Source organism: Glandiceps talaboti, chromosome 23 (genome assembly GCF_964340395.1).
Source record: "Glandiceps talaboti chromosome 23, keGlaTala1.1, whole genome shotgun sequence".
NCBI classification, from domain to species: domain Eukaryota; kingdom Metazoa; phylum Hemichordata; class Enteropneusta; family Spengelidae; genus Glandiceps; species Glandiceps talaboti.
Genome location: NC_135571.1, coordinates 96,641 through 118,064, shown reverse-complemented (window position 1 = coordinate 118,064; position 21,424 = coordinate 96,641). Strand labels below are relative to the sequence as shown.

Genomic DNA, 21,424 nt, shown 5'->3' with positions numbered 1-21,424 from the left:
ATCATTTACCACTTCAACACTATAATTACATTAGAATGAATGAATATCTTAGGTAGTTTATAGTATTCGAATTACGATTATATCCTTATTATTAATTACTAACATATAAAGTTTAAAATATCAATGCTCGATCATGAATGCGTGTGTATATGTATGATGTATTCTGACTACGAGATTACTAAACTGTGTCAATTAACATCATGTGATCAAACAAACGTGTGTGCTCTATGTTGGTAATACAGCTGTTCCTGCAATAAAACGAAATGTGCCATATGCATCACCGGTAAATGTAATAAAAGCCATAAATGTTATACTAATCATGAATGTAATAAAAATCACTTTTATATTTATGGTTTAAGGTTATTATGTTTAGTGTTACATTTATGGTTGATTTTTATTATATTTTATTGTTAATATTACATTTATGGGTGATACAGCTATCAATCGTAATCATGGCACAGGCTTTAAGTTTTATGTTAGGTCGAATAGTTGTTGTCTCATATAGGTGTAATGATTGATAGCTTCTCTGTTTGTGTTGGTCATATGCAGCCCCTGCAGAGCCGGTTTGTTCTGGTGGTACATTCGAAGATAAACTGTGGAAGTTTGATAGTACCACTGAATATACCCTTGCTACAATCGACAAAGATATCAGGGATATTTGGGCATTTACCACATGTTGGTGGATGAGCACAAATGACGTAAGCAGTGCACGCCATACAATCATGAGCTACTTTGCCGCTGGTGATTCAGTTAGTAGTTTCCTGTTAGAAAATCCGTACAATCTCCGAGCTGTCATAAAAAACCAATGGGGAACAAATTCGGGGATCGCAGTGAACTATGGTATGTGGCATCATGTGTGTCTGACGTGGACTGCCGACGGTGGTACATACCAAATTTACAGAGACGGTGGCCTTGCGTACACACAATCTAGTTATTCAGCCAATAAAATACTACGCGGTGGTGGTGAACTGATTATTGGTCAAAAACAAGGCAGCCTTGGAGGGGGATTTAACAGAGCGTATTCTTACTATGGTGATTTATCCGACTTCAACATGTGGAGCAGAGTTCTTACTTCAGACGAAATTCAGGTAACGAGTCACCATATTTCATTCTCTCCTCTGTTTCCTGTAGAACCCTATGCCTATAGGTATGGTTATTTTTAAGAATAATGAAGAGCAGATATCGGTGGGGGTAGTTGAGGTGATGCTAATGATGATGATGATGATGATGATGATGATGATGATTTAAGAGAAATATAAAATGCATATGGAATCTAGAGTGCACATTATCCGCCGTTCTTGACTCTAAAAGTTCTCTAACCGTTTGTTTAGTAAAACATATTTACGACTTATATATCATTCATGATAATAAATGTGTCTTTCGATTTGACTCTACTGAACAATGTGGCTTTTAACCGGGCACTCCAGTTTCCTCGTGTACTAATATACTGAGCCCACAGGATGGTTCACATTTGCAGTTGTTAGTCACCAGTTTGGGCACCTTAATCGATAGGAACTTTGATTTAACAATGGTAATTTAATATATTTCTACAACTTTTGTACTAAAGGTATTCATTGACAACCGAGGCTGTGAAAATGGATGTGGAGACATTGTATCCTGGTCCGACTACACAACTGATGACTTGACAGATGTAGAAGTAGAAGATGCCGAAGCCGTATGTGGTATGCTACCAGGAGCATCTTATGGGTCATGAGGCTAGGCTGGAAATTTGCATCCAAAATATTTTCAAGGATCGAAAAATTACAAACTGTTAATGTGACATTCCTCATTTAGCCAGTTCATGTTAATATTCAAAATTGTACACGTGCATGTAATGATAGCATTGAGAGTGTATATGCTGGTGTACTGACACTTATTATCTTGTATAAAACCCCATTTCTACCTTAATTGTTTTGTTTCATGAAATATGTATCACAATGATAGTATATACTAGAATGTAACTCTTTACTATATACTTACTGCAATCATTCCATTTGATGCGTAAATAGGTTTATTATTAAGTCTTAGTAATTTTAATTGTTATAATGGCCTGTTTAATTGCCATTGCAGAACCCCGTACCACAACTTGTGGAGAGGGTGACTATGATGACAGTAAATGGACACTAGCCAGCTCCTCTACTCAATACAGCTATGCCACTGTAAGACATGAAATTCCGGAAATGTCAGCCATGACTGTTTGTATGTGGGTAAAGACAACTGACGCAAATGCGGGTAGATATATATATACATACAGAACGTCTAACATCAATACTGGAAGCATATATTTGAAGAACCCCAACAATATTCAGTTGTACATTGACAATGCAGCAGGTACAGCTAGTGGTACTGCCATTAGTTATGGTTTATGGTTTCATATCTGCCAGACGTGGACATCTGCCAATGGCAAATATCAATACTTCAAAGATGCTAAATTACGAAAAACAGCAGTTAATCTGAGAGCAAATTACGTCATCACAGAGGGAGGTACTTTCATCATTGGACAGTGGCAAGGGTCTCAGGGTGGCACCTTTGCAACAGCGTATAGTTTTAATGCAGAAATAACCAAATTCAACATGTGGAATAAAGAACTTGAAGATAGTGCAATCGAGGTAAGTTTATCGTGTGTTCAGATGTATATAAGAATGCCCTATCAGTATAAAACGAGTTATCCCTATGCATTCAGAAACGAAGTCTTTCTTCAAGATGGAATAATATAATTTAAATAATGTCTTACAGGCTTGTGGGTTCTAAAAATGATGATGATGATGACTATTATGATGGTGAAAATGATGATGATGATCTTTATTTACAGGCAATGTTTGCTGAGCCATGTGGGTATATCTGTGGTAATGTGATTTCATGGTCTTACTTTAGAGACGATGATATAGCTGCCATTGACGTTGCAGATCACGATTTACAGTGTGGTAAGTTTGTTAACATCAGTGGTTCAGAGCGTTGTTCAGCTTCAATCACAAAGTTTGTCAACAACATTAGTTCTGAGCATTTTTTCAGCCTCAATCGCAAAGATTGTCACTATAAGTAGCTCACAGCGTTGTAAAGCTTAAATCACAAAGTTTTTTAACATCAATACTTCAGAGCGTTATCACAAAGTTATTTTTAATATCAGTAGTTCTGATCTGAGCGTTTTTCAGCTTAAATCACAAAAGTATGTTAACAGCAGTAATACAGAGTGTTTTAAAGCTTAAATCACAAAAGTATGTTAACAGCAGTAATACAGAGTGTTTTAAAGCCTAAATCACAAAGTCTGTTAACAGCAGTAATACAGAGCGTTTTAAAGCTTAAATCACAAAGTCTGTTAACAGCAGTAATACAGAGCGTTTTAAAGCCTAAATCACAAAGTCTGTTAACAGCAGTAATACAGAGTGTTTTAAAGCTTAAATCACAAGTATGTTAACAGCAGTAATACAGAGTGTTTTAAAGCCTAAATCACAAAGTCTGTTAACAGCAGTAATACAGAGCGTTTTAAAGCTTAAATCACAAAAGTATGTTAACAGCAGTGATACAGAGCGTTTTAAAGCTTAAATCACAAAGTTATTTTTGATATCAGCAGTTCAGAGCGTTTTTCAGCTTAAATCACAAAAGTATGTTAACAGCAGTAATACAGAGCGTTTTAAAGCTTAAATCACAAAGTCTGTTAACAGCAGTAATACAGAGTGTTTTAAAGCTTAAATCACAAAGTCTGTTAACAGCAGTAATACAGAGTGTTTTAAAGCTTAAATCACAAGTCAGTTAACAGCAGTAATACAGAGCGTTTTAAAGCTTAAATCACAAGTATGTTAACAGCAGTAATACAGAGCGTTTTAAAGCTTAAATCACAAAAGTATGTTAACAGCAGTAATACAGAGTGTTTTAAAGCCTAAATCACAAGTCAGTTAACAGCAGTAATACAGAGCGTTTTAAAGCTTAAATCACAAAAGTCAGTTAACAGCAGTAATACAGAGCGTTTTAAAGCTTAAATCACAAAAGTATGTTAACAGCAGTAATACAGAGCGTTTTAAAGCTTAAATCACAAAGTTATTTTTGATATCAGTAGTTCAGAGCGTTTTAAAGCTTAAATCACAGAAGTATAGAAGGTTGTGTAAGCCATTACACTGAATAACTTGAAAGGAGCAATATAGACCGCTATAATAAAATTTTAGTAAGCCTAAAACAATCCCCTACAAATGCTGCAGTTCATCTTTTTATACTAATTTATGATGACAGTTGATATATTAGAGACTATACATTAATACAGTAACTGTTATGTAATCTTAAAATATTGAGGGAATATTTACTATATGACTTTACGTTGGTTCAATGATAAAAGTAAAAACGTGGTAGGTAGTGCATAAAACAAACCCTTGCCACAGTACCAAGTATAACTTCACATTGATTTCACACCAGTCTGGGTAATAGATTTTAATCTCATCAATACGCAGTCATGTTTCGTCATGTCATAAATATTATTGTAATTCCTAACTTCTACATATTTACCTATTTTTTCTGTACAACAGAAGAGGCAGAAATCGTGTGTGAAAACGGAGCATTCACAAACAAAACAATGGTCTTTGATAGTACCACAGAATATACATACGTCACTGCACCGACTGACTTCCAAGACATATGGTCTTTCACCGCCTGTTGGTGGATGAGAACAAACGATATCTCTGCGTCAAGGGCTGTATTCTCTTATTTTACCACTGGTGATTCCGTTGGAAGTATTCTGGTATACAATCCAACTAATCTCAGGGCCGGCATCAAAAACACGTGGGCGACCCCATCAGGCGTTTCAGTGACGTATGGAATCTGGCATCACGTTTGTGTCACGTGGACAACTGATGATGGCTACCATGAGTTTTACAAAGACGGCAGTAAGGTTTTTTCTCAGTCAAATCTGGTGTCCGGCCAATTACTGAAAGGAGGTGGTAAACTTATTCTTGGTCAACGACAAACCACAAGCAGCACCTTCAATAGAGTCTACTCATATATTGGCGAACTTTCAGATTTCAACATGTGGAGTGACATTATACTGAACTCTGATATAGAGGTAATAACTTTGTCCTTGTCTGTTTAATAGGGAACCCAATTTTTAAAGTTTCAAGGGAATTTTTTTACTCATAATCAACAGCTCTTTTGAAGCAAATCCTAACTTTCAATGGAATAGAACGGGTGTGTATTCATTTGGAACTACATGTATTACGATAGTGTTCATAAATAATCATTCTTGATAGATTGATAGATTGATATATTGATTGATTGCTAAACATTCATTCTAGTACAGTTACTTAGAAATATGTGGTACCTTTAGAGGACACGATCATTGCTTGTACAGGTGAACTAAGCTCGGCCGACGGTACATGTAGATAATATATTGATACACGTGTATGTTAGACAACAGTCAGAAAATGTCAGATAGATGGTGAATAGAATAGACACGATATTGACATCACTGGTGCTGGCCCTAATATATATATATATATATATATATATATATATATATATATATATATATATATATATATATATATATATATATATATATATATATATATATATATATATATATATATATATATAACATTAAACCCATATCGCGTGAAATGGAATTGTTGAACATTGAAATTGGAACATCATAGAACTATACCGTTAGTCGTCTGATGATCGCAATAAGCGTGAAACTCTGAGTAACGACTCATTACACCCTTATTCTTTTGAATTAGGTATATATATACGTATATACGTTTCACAATACAAGTGCATGTCGATATATATATAGTACAATTTATCTAAATTCTGTGTGTACTATATGAATTTGTTGTGTATCATTCTATTTTAGTACACAGATATGTTTTTGGATAGTGAAGCCATATATATCTTGCTTAAGCCTTGTGTAATTTCTCGGTACCTGGAAAAGCATTTTACCTCATGCTAGAAAGTCAAAAGAGAACAAGACGGTCGACTTATTCTCACACGCGCTTATAGTGATGCATGTGGAGTGGAATTACTGTGTCGACCAAGACATCGAATGGTTGTTATTTTATGACAAACCTAGGTGGTACAATTCTACTGCAAGTACGGAGAAACACGTAGGATTATACTTATTGCTAAGGGTTGTTTTACTCGTAACTTTTGCTCACCTATACTCCCTCTGTCTATATATTTATAGGGCTTTGCTAAAAATCGTGGTTGTGAGAATGGATGTGGAGATCTAATATCATGGGCAGACTTCACCTCTTCTGATTTGACAGATGTAAATATTGAAGATGCAAACTCTGTCTGCAGTAAGCAATTGCAATATCTATTCTTTGCATATATAATTTTAATGGCAACTGTATGTACGGTGTTCAACCTCCAGAAAAGGTTGCTAAGTATCAGCTCTCTTGACAGGACTTGTTTCCTTACGGTTGGACAATACTCTATATGTTAACTTATGACCATGTAGTCTACAACACTGGAGTTAGACATACCAATTTAAAGTAATAAAATGTACATTAACAGTACCGTTGACATTAGTACTAGACAATGGTATACGAATAAACCTGTCAACGATTGAAGGTGATACACTTGAAGACACTTTACATGTATATATTATATTTTTATTTCTTTATCTGTATGTATTTCTTTAGCTGTATATATGTATGTATGTATGTATGTATGTATGTATGTATGTATGTATGTATGTATGTATGTGTGTGTGTGTGTGTGTGTGTGTGCGTGCGTGCGTGCGTGCGTGCGTGCGTGCATGCATGCATGCATATATGTATGTATGTATGTATGTATGTATGCATGCATGTATGCATGTATGCATGTATAAAATGTATGTCTCAAATTAGTCAATGTTTGTGAAACTAAATACAACATGCACATATCACACGATAATAGACAAAAATGGCAGATAGGATATTGATGACATTTTAACCCAAGTGATTTTAAGATGGTCCATGCGATTTTCTTTGTACGTTCATTGTTATAAAACAAAAGTTTAAGTAGAATATTACATTTAACATGTTATCGTATTTTACGTTGTGTCTTATAGAGCCTAGAGTTAATGAATGCGAAGAAGGTGAATTCAAAGATAAAGTTTTAGTAATGGATAACGCTGACGATTTCAGTATAGTCCAAACCTTCCAAACTATTCCTGATATGAGGGAATTCACGATGTGTTGGTGGCTAAAAAGTACTGACTCGACAGCATCGAGATATTTAGTAACATACCGCTCATCGAACGTTAATACCGGTAGTATTTACGTTTATAATCCGAATAACTTACAGTTGTGGGTCAACAATGGCGCCGGTGCCGCTAGTAGTATTAAAGTGAACTATGGTCTGTGGCAACACGTGTGTGTCACATGGGATGAATTCAACGATGGCAGATATTATTACTACAAGGATGGTAAAATGAGATACACGTACTACAACTTGCGAAAGGGACAAACTATCCTCGGTGGTGGAACCCTCATCATCGGCCAATGGCAGGCTTCCGTTGGGGGTGGTCTGAACAAAGTGTACGGGTTTAATCATGAAGTTACTAAATTTAACATATGGAGTGAGGCTCTCAAAGCAGAAGAAATAGCAGTAAGTTAATTGATGACAAAGCACACCACCTGTATTCATTTTATTTGTGATGAGATGCAATAACTCTCTGAAACTGGTTTGAATATTGTCGAATAATTATTGTATTACCATTTCGTTGATATTTAGATATATAACAACAAACATGTGATTGAGTTTAATAATAAACACTTTAGTTCTTTCTATTAAAAGAAGTCACACAGATTTCTATTTTGTTTATTCAAGTCCGATGTATGTCGTTTGTTAAATGAGAAATGAGTACATCAAGATGGCCGACAGAATGTTGTACACATGTGAAACTATTTCAGCAATGTGGTATAAGTTACTATATAATTCATTACAATTAACACACAGGCTATATCCATTGATGTTTGTGGCGATACATGTGGAGATATTGTCTCCTGGCCCTATTTTAGATCTAGTGATGTCTCAGCAGCTGTTGTTGTAAAGGATTCAGACATTCCTTGCAGTAAGTAAAATATCCATACTTTTCAAAAATCATCATACCAACATCAAATTTAAAATATTGACTAAATATAGAAAAAATAAAACATTACACTTGATACTATATATATATATATATATATATATATATATATATATATATATATATATATATATATATATATATATATATATATATATATATATATATATATATATATATATATATATATATATATATATATATATATATATATATATATATATATATACACCCGACTATCCTTCTGGTGAAACGGTCCGTAGTGAAAATCCATAATGTAATATCAGACTAATTTCATTTTTATGTATGATAGCTCTCCAAGGTGATTGACCACTCTATTTGGCGAAAGAGAAATGAAACTCTATGTATATATATTATTTTGTTGTGACAAAGTATGAACACGAAGTAACCCACTGTTCCATATCTTCGAGCACCAATTCAATCCAAATATTAATATAGTCCACGTCAAGTTAAGGTACATTTGCGACAAGATAATCACTTTCGTTAATGTATGCTTAAAATTAATAGTCTTAAACACTAAAATAAGTATTATTTAGACCGTATTCGTTTATTTTCTTCACATCATATTCGATACGAGTGTAGATATTTCTTGGTAATATCTGTCTTTGTGGAAACTGGATGTAAACACCTTTTTTTTCACCCTGGAAGATTTAAGTAACAATAGTACAATTAAGGCGCTAAGCCATTTTGCAGCAAATGTAACTGTTTAGATCTCAAAATCTTCTGTCTGTCTGTCTGTCTGTCTGTCTGTCTGTCTGTCTGTATAGACATGACTGCTTGAGACAACAATCACGATAGAATCGAATATGATCCACCGATTATTTATCAAAAAACCTAATTGGGTTCGTAGGAACTGAAATTACGAGAACTGACTTAATATTTAAGGGATCTATAAGGGGCCAGACATAAATCTAATAGTGAGATATTTGATTCGTCCACAGGTCCTGTACTACCATTGTGTTATGGAGGAGAATACGATGGTAAGAAATGGAAGCTTGACAGTACAACCGAATACACTTTTGCTAAGACATCAAGAACCATTCCAGACATGTGGGAGTTCACTATTTGCACATGGATCAAGACTGCTGATACACGTTCAGCAACTGCACTTGTAACCTATCTCGCAAAGGGTTACAACTATGCAATTTTGATCCACAACGTGAATAACTTGTTAATGTATGTCAACAATGGTGCTGCTACAGCCAGCGGTTTGAAGGTTAACTATGAGCGATGGACACATCTTTGTTTCACATGGGACTCGGACGGTGGCAGTTATCAGTACTTCCAAGATGGCAGCCTTGTCAAAGCAATGACAAATTTACAAAAGGATAAGGTTATCCTGGGTGGCGGCGATCTGATCGTTGGTGGAAGATTGAACACACTTGGTGGTACCCCTCTAGGTAGAGCATATTACTACAAGGGGGAGATGACCAACTTCAATATGTGGAGTTCAGTGGTTGACGACGCCAAAATTGAGGTACTTGTAGAACTGTATTGAAATTTACATGAATATAATGATACTACGTATACGGGATGATAACATATAATAAGGCTAGTTATCAAATTAATATTGTTCTCTAAACATTAATGACGGTAGATGTACTGCAGACATGTTATAATGAAAATGTCATTTCCACACACTGTGATTTATAACAACCTTACAGTCGTCCTTGTCCATACCTCAAATCATTTTATATAATACATAATCATTATCAATAATAAGTCTTAGCATGACTCTCTATATTAATATCGGTCATAGATGATTACAATACTTACTGTAGATGATAGTGTGTTTTCATATATTATTAAAGGCAACCGTACATTATTTTTTATACACAGCGCATGTCACTGGAAGGCTGCACCAATGATTGTGGAGATATAGTATCATGGGCCTCATTTACGTCAGACGAAGTGACCTCTATTGTCGTTGAGGATTCGGAAGTTGAGTGTCGTAAGTGTTATACAGTTTATCACATGATATATCTATACTGAGCACAAATGTTAACTCCCTACCCCACTTTACTTCCCTGAATGTATACATTTAGTGGTTTAGTGTGAATGTGGACTTTTTACATGCTTTTTAAGGCAATGCACCACCACTAGGAGTTGATTTGCATATTGTGATGGTATATTGACATTTTAAATAGTGATAAAAACATTGGTTTAGGATGCAAATAAGGTGAGCATATAGAATGGCATGGAATACGAATATTTAGTGAAGTTTCACTTCAAAGAATTTCTGATTTTAAGTTATGCATGCTTCCAGGGTGCGTTTGCGTCAAGACGGACCCCAGCCATTACGCGTAAGAGGTACGGGTTAACGTTATTAGGGATTTTCGGAGTTATTGTGTTCTGCAGACCATTAACGTGGACAGTAATCAAAGATGACATCGTTCAAGTCTAATTATTCCGGACATCGTGGACGTATGGTAACTGTGCCAAACTTGATATGTATGTATCTGAACAAATAGGATATATGCATTTGCACCGTCAATACACTAGTATAATATAATTGTTGAATTCAACACCAACTTTACACCAACTGTTTGGACCTGTTTTAATAAGTGTTAAATAAATCATATAAATGCAGAATAATTGATATTTCTAACTTCCTAAAATGTTTGTGTATTTCGGTATTTTTTTATTTTCAGGCTACGAGCCCTCATGTAATGGTGGCCCATACGAAAACCAAACTCTTACACTTGATAGTACGAGTCAATGGAGTTACGTTATGATCACCAAACAAATTCCCGACCTCCAAGAGTTCACCATGTGTTGGTGGATGAGAACGACGGATACCATTGGTTATCACCGCTCCCTTGTCAGTTACTTCGCCCCTGGTGATGGTTACTATGGTAGTGTCTGGGTAGAGTATCCTATTAACCTTAGAATGTGGATTAAGGGTCAAGCAGGCACCTACTCCGGAATGAAAGTAAACTATGGATTGTGGCATCACGTGTGTGTCACGTGGAATTCAAATGGAGGCACTTACAAGGTATTGTTTCAATTATCTCTTTTATTTGTGTATCACACATTTTCCATAGTGCTGTTGATCAACTGTGAGTATTACTTTTCATGTAGCTGAAACAAATGTTGAAGTTGTTATGTATTGATAAGCTAGGTTGGCATAATAATAATAATGGCAATCCATTACTTCTTATAACCTTTACGATCAATTTCACCATTATTTAAAATTTTGGGTTCCTAATCTCTTTATATTAGTTGTACAAGGACGGTGAGACGAGATTTACGGGAATTAATCTGAAAAGCTTTCAGACTATTAAGGGAAACGGGGTATTGGTCCTCGGTCAGGAGCAGACCAAATATGGAGGTGGATTCCTAAAACACAATGCATATTATGGAGAACTTGCTAATTTCAATATGTGGAGTGATGCTTTAGAACCCGGTGAAATAAAGGTTTGTAATTCATTTGTTTTGTACTCTTTCTTGTCAAAACGTATTTGAACACCATTTTACATGTGATAATGCTGATATATTGTTGTTTATTTGTTTATTTTTGTTTGTTGTTGTTGTTGGTTTTTTTGCATTGGATTTATTTCAACCTATATTCAGCTATTGTGAATGGTGTCACCAACAATTGCTCTGTATTGCATGACTGGTCGACTGGATAAGTTATTTGCTAGCAGTGTTCATCAAATTAAAGAGTGCCTGTCACTGCCTAAATTGTTATTCCACCAAAAACAAATATGTTTACAGTATCCTTGAATAGACGTATTTGAACACCCTTGACAGTACTGAATATGATGTACACTTCTATAGTTATATATAATCCAGACCGGGTCATCGAATTCGTATTATAGAGCCATGCGGATTATGTGGATTAATTTTCTTTATCTAGACAAAGTTTTATGTAGATCTGCTAGAGGCCTCTTTTCACACCTAAATTTCAGTCGTAATCCGAAGTGGGCCTTTGAATATTATGAATTCGCCTACCTAAGATTTGCCTCAATGCAGACTATGCAGCGTGCTAAAATGCTCCCTCCCAATTTCTTATTTCGCATATGTGTACTTTACATTGACTCTTAAAATTATCATTATCACATAGCAATCTATGACTAAAATTAGAATTTCACTATCAGGTATATATTTGTTCTTTTTCATGGTAAATAGGACATGGCCGTGGCACCATGTGAAAGAAAATGTGGAGATATTATGATGTGGTCTTACATCACTGCATCCGACGTTGTTAATGCCGAAGTAGCAGAAAATGAAATTGAATGTAGTAAGTATTTACTAAGTTAGACCGGCTTCAACTTTAAACATATCACAATACATAATAACTACCTTTTAACAATAGCTAATTTGCTATCCCAGTGCACACATGCTATGGAATGTGGAATTAGTTACTTGGTAAGGTTTATACAGGGTAGTATAAGCAAGACAAACATGTAATGAGATCCTGACCTGACCCACGACTGTTGAAATATCATCATTGTTAAATCAAGAAATAGGTAGGCTATTTACAAGGAATATAACCTTTTCATTGATTAATGTAGTTTTAGAAGAGCCCAAACTTACCAAAATACCATTCCATTTACTTCTTGAAATTTGATGAAAGTCCTGTTCAGATTTCATTCATACAAATTCATTTGTTCGATTGATAAAGACAGGAATTTCCGTTTAACAGGAAAACTTCGTTGGCCATGGGTTACATTTGTTGATTTCATTGCAAAATATTATGTCGTCTGATTTTGTTTTGTTTTCAAAAGATGCAATCCTTAATCCGATTCAGGAACTACCAATCAATTGTCATGTTTCACCTTGTGTAACACACGAGGTCCGAAACAGACGCAAACATAGCAATACAACAAAATGCAGACATGAACCCCTTCAAGTGTAGATAAAATTCTCCTATTTTTCATGCAGGTCCTGAAATACCTGTTTGTTATGGTGGAGAGTATGAAGACAAGACTTTGGTATTTGACAGCACTGCTGAGTATACGTATGTCAATGTTGATAGAACTTTCCAAGATTTTGACGAACTAACGGTGTGTTTCTGGATGAGAACCAATGATAAGACGACCTATCCCCGTGCCTTGATGAGTTATCGAACACAGGGTGATAGTTATGGCAGTATTCTCATACAATACGTACACAACATGAGGATGTGGATTGGCAACCAGGCTGGTGCTTTCTCTACTATGGAGTTGAATTATGGGTTATGGCACCACGTGTGCGTCACGTGGACAACAGCTGAAGGTCGCTACCAATATTTCAAAGATGGGAATATGAAGTATACCAATATCAATCTCTTCAAGAATAAGTTGATTCTTGGTGGTGGTACCATGATGATAGGACAGCATCAGACGGCAGCAGGCACATTTACCAGAACTGAGTCCTACCTAGGCGACCTCACAAATTTTAACGTATGGGATGATGTGCTCAGTACCGAGGCAATTGAGGTATTCCTTGTATTTTTGTTGTGTATATCTACTTTATTTTATTCAAAATCTTGTTCTCCTCCGGGGAACCAATTAACACAAAAACAAGCAAACAAACAAACAAACAACAACAGCAGCAGCAGCAACAACAACAACAACAACAACAACAACAACAACAACAACAACAATAAAGTAGACAAATTAATACTAGTATCAAATTGATATACAAAATGCCTGACAGACAAAATGTCAGAAGAAAAAATCACTTGTATATGACTTTACCAGGCCAACGAGAGGTATTACAGGACAATGCCAAATTTACACGCAACATGCTACAATACCATGCTTCCCTTTGAGGTAGTGAATTAACGAAGTTGATTATACCAGTGCATCATCATCTCTTGTATCCACATATACACACGCACTCACATTCAAACCACGTGTCAATGATCGGTTGTTTAGGAATAATATACCATCCCTTGAATACAAAAGGTCAACTGCGCAACTCTTTCAATTTTAACTTTATACGTTTAATTTGTTAAATTTCCATGTGTAATATGGAACCTTATTATTGCATTACGACGGTTGATATGTATGACGAGGTTAGTAGATGAAAGGTAATCTTGTATCAGTTATTTAAAACAGATATGCAGGTGTGTTTTTGAGTAATATTACTGTAGAGTGTGTAAGATCACAGACAAGAAAAAGAGAGGCTCGAATCAAGCAAGTTCTCAATGTCGGCGACGACAAGAATCAATAACAAGCACATATAAACCACTCTTGGTATTTCTAATTCATGAAGGCTATGGCAGCTGATGGTTGTCTGACAGGATGTGGTAATCTGGTGTCTTGGAATGGATTCACATCTGGTGACCTCGTAGACGTTGATGTAAAAGACTCAGATATAGAATGCCGTATGTATTCCTCAATTTTACAAGCTAAGTGATGATTTGGTCCGTCATATTGTTTTTTAATATCTCACAGGTCATGGTTAAATCGTCACATAGTTTATTACATGATGTGTCCGGGTATGACAATGTAAACTAAGCAATTGCTTGCATCAGTCTCATTATAAAATATCTAAATATATTTATGACAATGGTCATTGACACGAGAGACGAACCTTTCATGAAGATGAAATTAAAGCATATGCCTCTCTGGACCCCATCATACATACTATACTTCGCAACGAATGTTAGAAAATAACCATGGAATTTCACAACAGTTTAATGATCTGATCATACATTTGAATACAACTTTACCCTGTATTTGACATAAACAACATATTTCTAACACAGATTCTTAATATTTAATATATTACTGATACGTGCATATATTTGATACATGATTTTCATTATTTTATTATTCATCTTGTCCCTATCAGCTGCTAAAGATAAATGTTCCAAGGGTGCATTCCGTGGCAGAGCCTGGGACATTGACAATACAGTGGACTGGAGCTACGCATCAGTGTCCAAAGTATTGCCAGATCTTACCAAGTTAAGTATTTGTTGGTGGATGAAAGTTGATGTTACCGATACAAATGCCTGGTACACCACAATATTTAGTTACTTTGCATACAGAGATTGGTATGGTAGCCTGGTATTTATGGGACCTGACAACTTACGATTCTACCTCAAGAATAGATGGAGTCCATTTACATCAGTTAATGTCGAAGATGGCAGCTGGCATTATCTATGCTTTACGTGGACCTCCGATGATGGAACATATAAGATATATGACAAAGGACAAGTGGTGTACTCAGGGTCTGGATTAGCAACCGGTCAAACTATTAAAGGTGGTGGTTCTTTTATAATAGGACAGAAGCAAAGCATACAAGGAGGAGGCTTCTATAAAAGTTGGGCCTTCAATGGTCACATTATGAACTTTAACATATGGAGCACTGTGCTAACTGGAGATGATTTGAATGTAAGTATATATGCGTCTTCTCCATACGTTTTATGGGTAGACTGTTGTCGAAATTTACTTATGAGATAACTTAGTGCAACCCGTAAAGGAGTTGGTTTCTGTAACTTTATGGAATTACACCCAATATAGGGTATCAGCCTTGAAGGGTTAAGTTATGACGTTTGTTGAATTTATATGCTCTTTTGGTGCAAGTCAACCACACTGTTAATATAACTAATTGCAAAATAAATTTGAGTTAAAAACTACTGTCATTGTGTCAGCAGAGTACACGTCATTGTGGGAAGCATTCCTACACATTAGACATATATTTTCTATAGAGATATACTTGGCGAAAATTTGGCACTGCACTTTTGGCGTGTAGGGTCTATGATTCAATAGAATAGTTGCTTGTCTTTTTTGGACTTTTGAAAATAGATTTTAAAACAACGCAAATGTCCTGACATACAATCGCTCTATGTTCATATTAATGATAAAGTTGAATTTTCGTTTAGACACCTGAACATAAATGCAAGGGAGCTTGTGGAAATGTGATGTCCTGGCATGAGTTTACCTATTTCGATGTAACAAACGTTGGTCTTCAGAGAATGAGATGCAGTGAGTATAATAATATTTAATATATTAACACAATAATTTGTATATCAGATGACATCCCAGATGAAACATATCGGGATAAAAAAAGATATAAACAAAGAAGGAATAACATATACCATGACATAATACGCAGAAATTACTGCGTTGGCAAGGTTACTTGAAAAGAAATATCGATACCTGAAAGTAAACGAAATTACGCAAACCTGCAGTTTCATTTGTAACGAAATTTGCTGTTTTGGATATATAGGTTATATAGTACTTATTGTAAGTATTTTTGTTGAGACTAGACGAACGATGTTTATTATTGACATGTATAATTACAAAAAATAACCCCCAAAAAACAATTTATTATCAATTCCTATGTACCCCTTGCTACCCTATCTGAAGTTTTGGGAATTGAGTACAGAAATCGGCCCGTACGATCACAATGCAGAGAAATCTGCGGCATCGGCAAAACCGGTCACCATGTGATCGCCTAGAGAACAATATTGTGTGGTGCAACTATTTCAGCGCTTCCATCAAAACAAACGTCGAGACAAGCAAGCATATTGCAGCAAGCACATCATTGTGCTACGCCGCTATTTCATTATGGCGAGCAAAAACACATCGAAGCAAGCAAACACATGGCAGTGAGCCAAATTGTGACATCGTGGTGAGTGTTCCGCGTCTCAGAGCAAAGTGAGCAAAACATTGTGCTGCACCACTATTTAATTGCGGCGAGTAGAACACAACATGGCGAGCCAAATTGTGATTAGGGCGACCAAAAGACAGCGTGGTAAGCACAACATTGTATAGTGTCACTATTTGATTGGGGCGACCAAAAGACAGCGTGGTAAGCACAACATTGTATAGTGTCACTATTTGATTGGGGCGACCAAAAGACAGCGTGGTAAGCACAACATTGTATAGTGTCACTATTTGATTGTGGCGACCAAAAGACAGCGTGGTAAGCACAACATTGTATAGTGTCACTATTTGATTGGGGCGACCAAAAGACAGCGTGGTAAGCACAGCATTGTATAGTGTCACTATTTGATTGTGGCGAGCAAACGCAATTTGACATTTTCAAAAATGTTTGTATTTAGGGCCCAAAACAGATTCCATTAAAAGTAAAATCGTTTTTCGGATTAGAACTTAAATGGTTCAAAAAATCAGTAACCCCCCCCCCCCCTGCCATCACACACACAAAAAGAAAGAAAAGAAAAGTTTTTATAATCCTACATTGAACTGTTGACCTCGTCCCCAAGTATAAGTTTTTAAAGTTAACTACACAATGGAATTATATTCGATACTTTGCACTTGATCCAAAACTACTTCTTGTATTCAGTAAATTTCACTTTTCAAATAATGTTTTTCTTTGTTAATTCTGTTACAGAGGTCGGACCAGACGGAGAAATTGATCTTGAAGTAGGTGAAGACTTTACAACAGTAATACGTAAGTGATCATGACAAGTCATTTTCATTCATTCATTCATTCATTGAAATGAAATCAGCAGTCATAACAATGAAATCAGCAGTCCTGACAATGACATCAGCAGTCCTAACAATGAAATCAGCAGCCCTAACAATGAAATCAGCAGTCATAACAATGAAATCAGCAGTCCTAACAATGAAATCAGCAGTCCTAACAATGACAGACGACAATTGTAATATATCATACATTTCCATTAACATTATGCTACTTAGCTATAGGATACTTTTTAGTTTTTATATTCACCTGAGACAAAGCTTATAAACTCAACATGTGCCACTTTAATGAAGTGTATAAACATTTAATATTACTAGTATACGCAAAAACCAAAATTACCATAAGGCTTCGCATCTAAGTAAAGAAATTATACATTTTCTGTAAATTCGGTTGAATATTAAGGAAGTATATGTTAGCGATTGATGATATATCATAATTTCTGTTTCAATGAATCAGCACCAGGAACCGAGGAACCATTGATTACATTGGCACCAACTACAACAGCACCAGAAGTCAGTACTGAAGGTAAGAGTATTTCGATTGATTACAGACAAGCTTAAGGTAATTTGCTCTTTGCGATCGCTTACTCCTGGGGGTTCACCAAATGCAAAGTTCTCAAGGATGGCCAATTCAATAATCTTAAACACACACACATTTTTCTTCACTTTTAGAACCAACTGTACCACAACCAACCACTGAACCAAGTCTAACAACTCTAGAACCAGAAACGACCACTGAGGGTAAGAATATTTCGTAATCTTTTGACAATGTGGAGTTTACTTTGACGATTAGGACATCCATAATTCCTATCATAACATAATTGACATTTTTCATTAGTGGAGGAGACAATTAACAATCACTTGTGAGGTAGGCATAATAATTGGCATTGCTCATGCGTCGCAACCTTCTGGCTATCATTATTCATATTACTATTACTATTACTACTTATAACTGTTATCCCACGTCAGGAAATTAGTCTCGCGACAACACAGCAAACCCCTAAAGATATACACAGAGAAATACAAAAAAAACAAGTTAAACTGAATTTACAAAGACATTGAAAGCTCAGTAAACGAAACGCCCACTTTGGTAACTTCTTACATTCTCTGGATAAGTATTCTGATGAGCATACATGACAGTTATCTCATGTTTGTGGACGTCTTTTACAGTTTGTAGAGCAACTATTTCTGACTAATTGTAAATGTCAGACAATTTTGTCGATTTTACATTAAATTGCAGCCAATGACATTTTATCATTTCGATGATAATTAGTACTTTAAGCTTTAGTTAGTAAAATAAATTAGTTAGTATTCGAAAGATGCCTTCAGAAAACAAAACTTTCGCCTTTCACATTTTGGCAGATAACATTTCTTATTTAAGTTTTATTCTACAATAATCGGTATTTTCTTGAAAGATACCTTGAAATTCTTTTGCAGTTAAGTTACGTTTTATTTGTCATTGCGACAAACTTTCTGACCATTGCTTGTATAAAAACTTAGCCAATGATGTTTAATATTCTTTTATTCTATGAATGATGTTCGTTCTTTCTTCACGATAGTTAGATATTATGTCGCACCTAAACTAACTTTATTGCTACTGCGGCATATTTTCTCGGTCACCATTAGTTCATGTCAAAATTGAGCCCAGGCATTTATTCTATGATGATCGATCAGTAGTAATTTGTAGTTGTCCTGAAATTCTGTCTTCTGCCTGTACTCCCACTATCAAATCTATTGTTCGGTGACAATGTCTGTTTCGGACATCCTTGTTGCTATGAACAGTATCTTCGTTTTCCTCAGTCAAAAGTACGATTGGCAAGAAAGTTTCCCAACTTTGTAAAACAATTGCATGCTTGCCATTGCAATCACTGATGCGAAAACACGCTTTAGAAGCTGTCGCTAACCGTTGGAACACCCAAACTGGGTCTGGAGCACCGATTACATCGCAGAAAAGTACGCGCAGTCAATTATCCATGAATGGACACATCTTTACATACTAGTACATTACTGCATGTACAAAAAGTGAATAACATTACGAACATTTGTGAAAAAGATTTATTATTTATCCTAGTGCTATTGTAAGTCAGGAGACTCAATTGAAACTTATCTAAAGTATACTTGTGCTTGTTATTTTATAGCATGTGTTGTTCCTGACAATCTTCCATCTGTGTCAGTCAACAAGCCAGCAACTGCAAGCTCTAAGGGAAGTGGTGGCCCAGCATACAAAGCTGTTGATGGTAATAAGAACAGCAATTTGAAAGACGGGAAATCATGTGCGAAGACAGTTGAGGAAGATAGCCCATGGTGGAAGGTAGACCTCGAAGAATCCTTGAACATTTACGTTGTCACCATAACCAACAGGCAGGATTGCTGTCGTAAGTATACATACAATGTATAAGAAGCATCTTCTTCTTCCATGACTGGCCATTTTCAATTGTATGTGCAACAGAAAATGAGAATGATAATCAGCAAGTGTGACTTAAAGTAATTAAAGAGCTTATAGATATTAAGTAATTGCTTATATTTTGCTGTTCAAATCAGATGCCACTTGAGACTTGAAAGCATCAAGTGACCCTGCAGTTACAATGTTTAATGGTAAATTGTTCAAAACTGTGATGGTTCTAGGGAAAACGATTTTTTCTGTTGCCTGCTGTGAATGGTGTACTGGATAGCTTTACTGTGCATCTGTTTGGTATGTCTTGATGGATGCTGGCCTTTATTTATAGCAATCTTTCAGGCTGAGATTTTAATGAGCATTGATACGCTCTTTCCTGAATTGTTCTAGTGACGTCCAATCAAGTTTATAACATTGGAGTGGTTTATATATCTGTTGGTTACACATCTGACACCCCCTCCCTGTAGTTTTGCCCCCCCCCCCCCTCCAGTAGTTTTAATGGATGGGCTATATCAGATTGTTTATATGGGTCCAAGACACTGTTGGTATATTAAATCACTGGCCCATAAAACCCGTGGGATGTGACCTCCGTGCTCAGGACCTCCGACCTCAAGCCGTATGGCCTTAACATTAAAAGATCGCATGTGTTGCTATATTGCACTCCGTACCTACAAGTAAGGCAACACATACCTATGACCAAGGCCCACTAGCACGAAAACGGAGGAGTGGTTTGAGGTCAGAGGTCGTGAGAATGAAGGAGCCTGAGCATCGAGCATATATAGAGGTTGCCTGGCGCGGTGTACCCTTCTCCATTGGTCTAACAGTAACACCTGTTTTATAGTTTTTTTTCTTTAATGGTAGTGGATCCTATGTTGAAGTCTCTGCGTATGAAGCCAAGGGTTTGATTGCCTTATTGAAATCGAGTTGATATCTTGTGCGTACTGAAGAGTTCAGACCTAAATGGATATCATTTAAGTCTGAACTCTACTGTACGCACCAAGACATCAACTCGATTTCAATAAGAACTCCATTGCTATCTTATATGTTATAACATTAACAACTATTTTCACGAGATGAAGTAGGAAAGATTGCATCCAGATTAGTGTTTTACCTCATGTACCAGAGTGATGTAACTTGTACATCAAATTCCTGTGACTGACTCATGTACCAGAGTGATGTAACTTGTACATCAAATTCCTGTGACTGACTCATGTACCAGAGTGATGTAACTTGTACATCAAATTCCTGTGACTGACTCATGTACCAGAGTGATGTAACTTGTACATCAAATTCCTGTGACTGACTCATGTACCAGAGTGATGTAACTTGTACATCAAATTCCTGTGACTGACCCATGTACCAGAGTGATGTAACTTGTACATCAAATTCCTGTGACTGACTCATGTACCAGAGTGATGTAACTTGTACATCAAATTCCTGTGACTGACTCATGTACCAGAGTGATGTAACTTGTACATCAAATTCCTGTGACTGACTCATGTAACAGAGTGATGTAACTTGTACATCAAATTCCTGTGACTGACTCATGTACCAGAGTGATGT

At 36.0% G+C, this 21,424-nt stretch overlaps 1 protein-coding gene across 1 annotated transcript in view; it reads left to right on the top strand.

Annotated features, from left to right (window-relative positions):
- The window catches only part of LOC144453094 (uncharacterized), a 35,518-nt gene that overhangs the window by 2,941 nt on the left and 11,153 nt on the right, over positions 1 to 21,424 (top strand). The window contains exons 3-23 of the mRNA XM_078144370.1: positions 550 to 1,088; positions 1,568 to 1,682; positions 2,071 to 2,609; positions 2,813 to 2,924; positions 4,515 to 5,047; positions 6,167 to 6,281; positions 7,037 to 7,575; positions 7,927 to 8,041; positions 9,022 to 9,557; positions 9,920 to 10,031; positions 10,732 to 11,075; positions 11,303 to 11,497; positions 12,212 to 12,323; positions 12,968 to 13,503; positions 14,285 to 14,396; positions 14,867 to 15,408; positions 15,900 to 16,002; positions 17,375 to 17,434; positions 17,924 to 17,992; positions 18,139 to 18,207; positions 19,605 to 19,841. Coding sequence (XP_078000496.1) covers positions 550 to 1,088; positions 1,568 to 1,682; positions 2,071 to 2,609; positions 2,813 to 2,924; positions 4,515 to 5,047; positions 6,167 to 6,281; positions 7,037 to 7,575; positions 7,927 to 8,041; positions 9,022 to 9,557; positions 9,920 to 10,031; positions 10,732 to 11,075; positions 11,303 to 11,497; positions 12,212 to 12,323; positions 12,968 to 13,503; positions 14,285 to 14,396; positions 14,867 to 15,408; positions 15,900 to 16,002; positions 17,375 to 17,434; positions 17,924 to 17,992; positions 18,139 to 18,207; positions 19,605 to 19,841 — 5,634 coding nt within the window. The remainder of the gene's footprint in view (positions 1 to 549; positions 1,089 to 1,567; positions 1,683 to 2,070; positions 2,610 to 2,812; positions 2,925 to 4,514; positions 5,048 to 6,166; positions 6,282 to 7,036; positions 7,576 to 7,926; positions 8,042 to 9,021; positions 9,558 to 9,919; positions 10,032 to 10,731; positions 11,076 to 11,302; positions 11,498 to 12,211; positions 12,324 to 12,967; positions 13,504 to 14,284; positions 14,397 to 14,866; positions 15,409 to 15,899; positions 16,003 to 17,374; positions 17,435 to 17,923; positions 17,993 to 18,138; positions 18,208 to 19,604; positions 19,842 to 21,424) is intronic.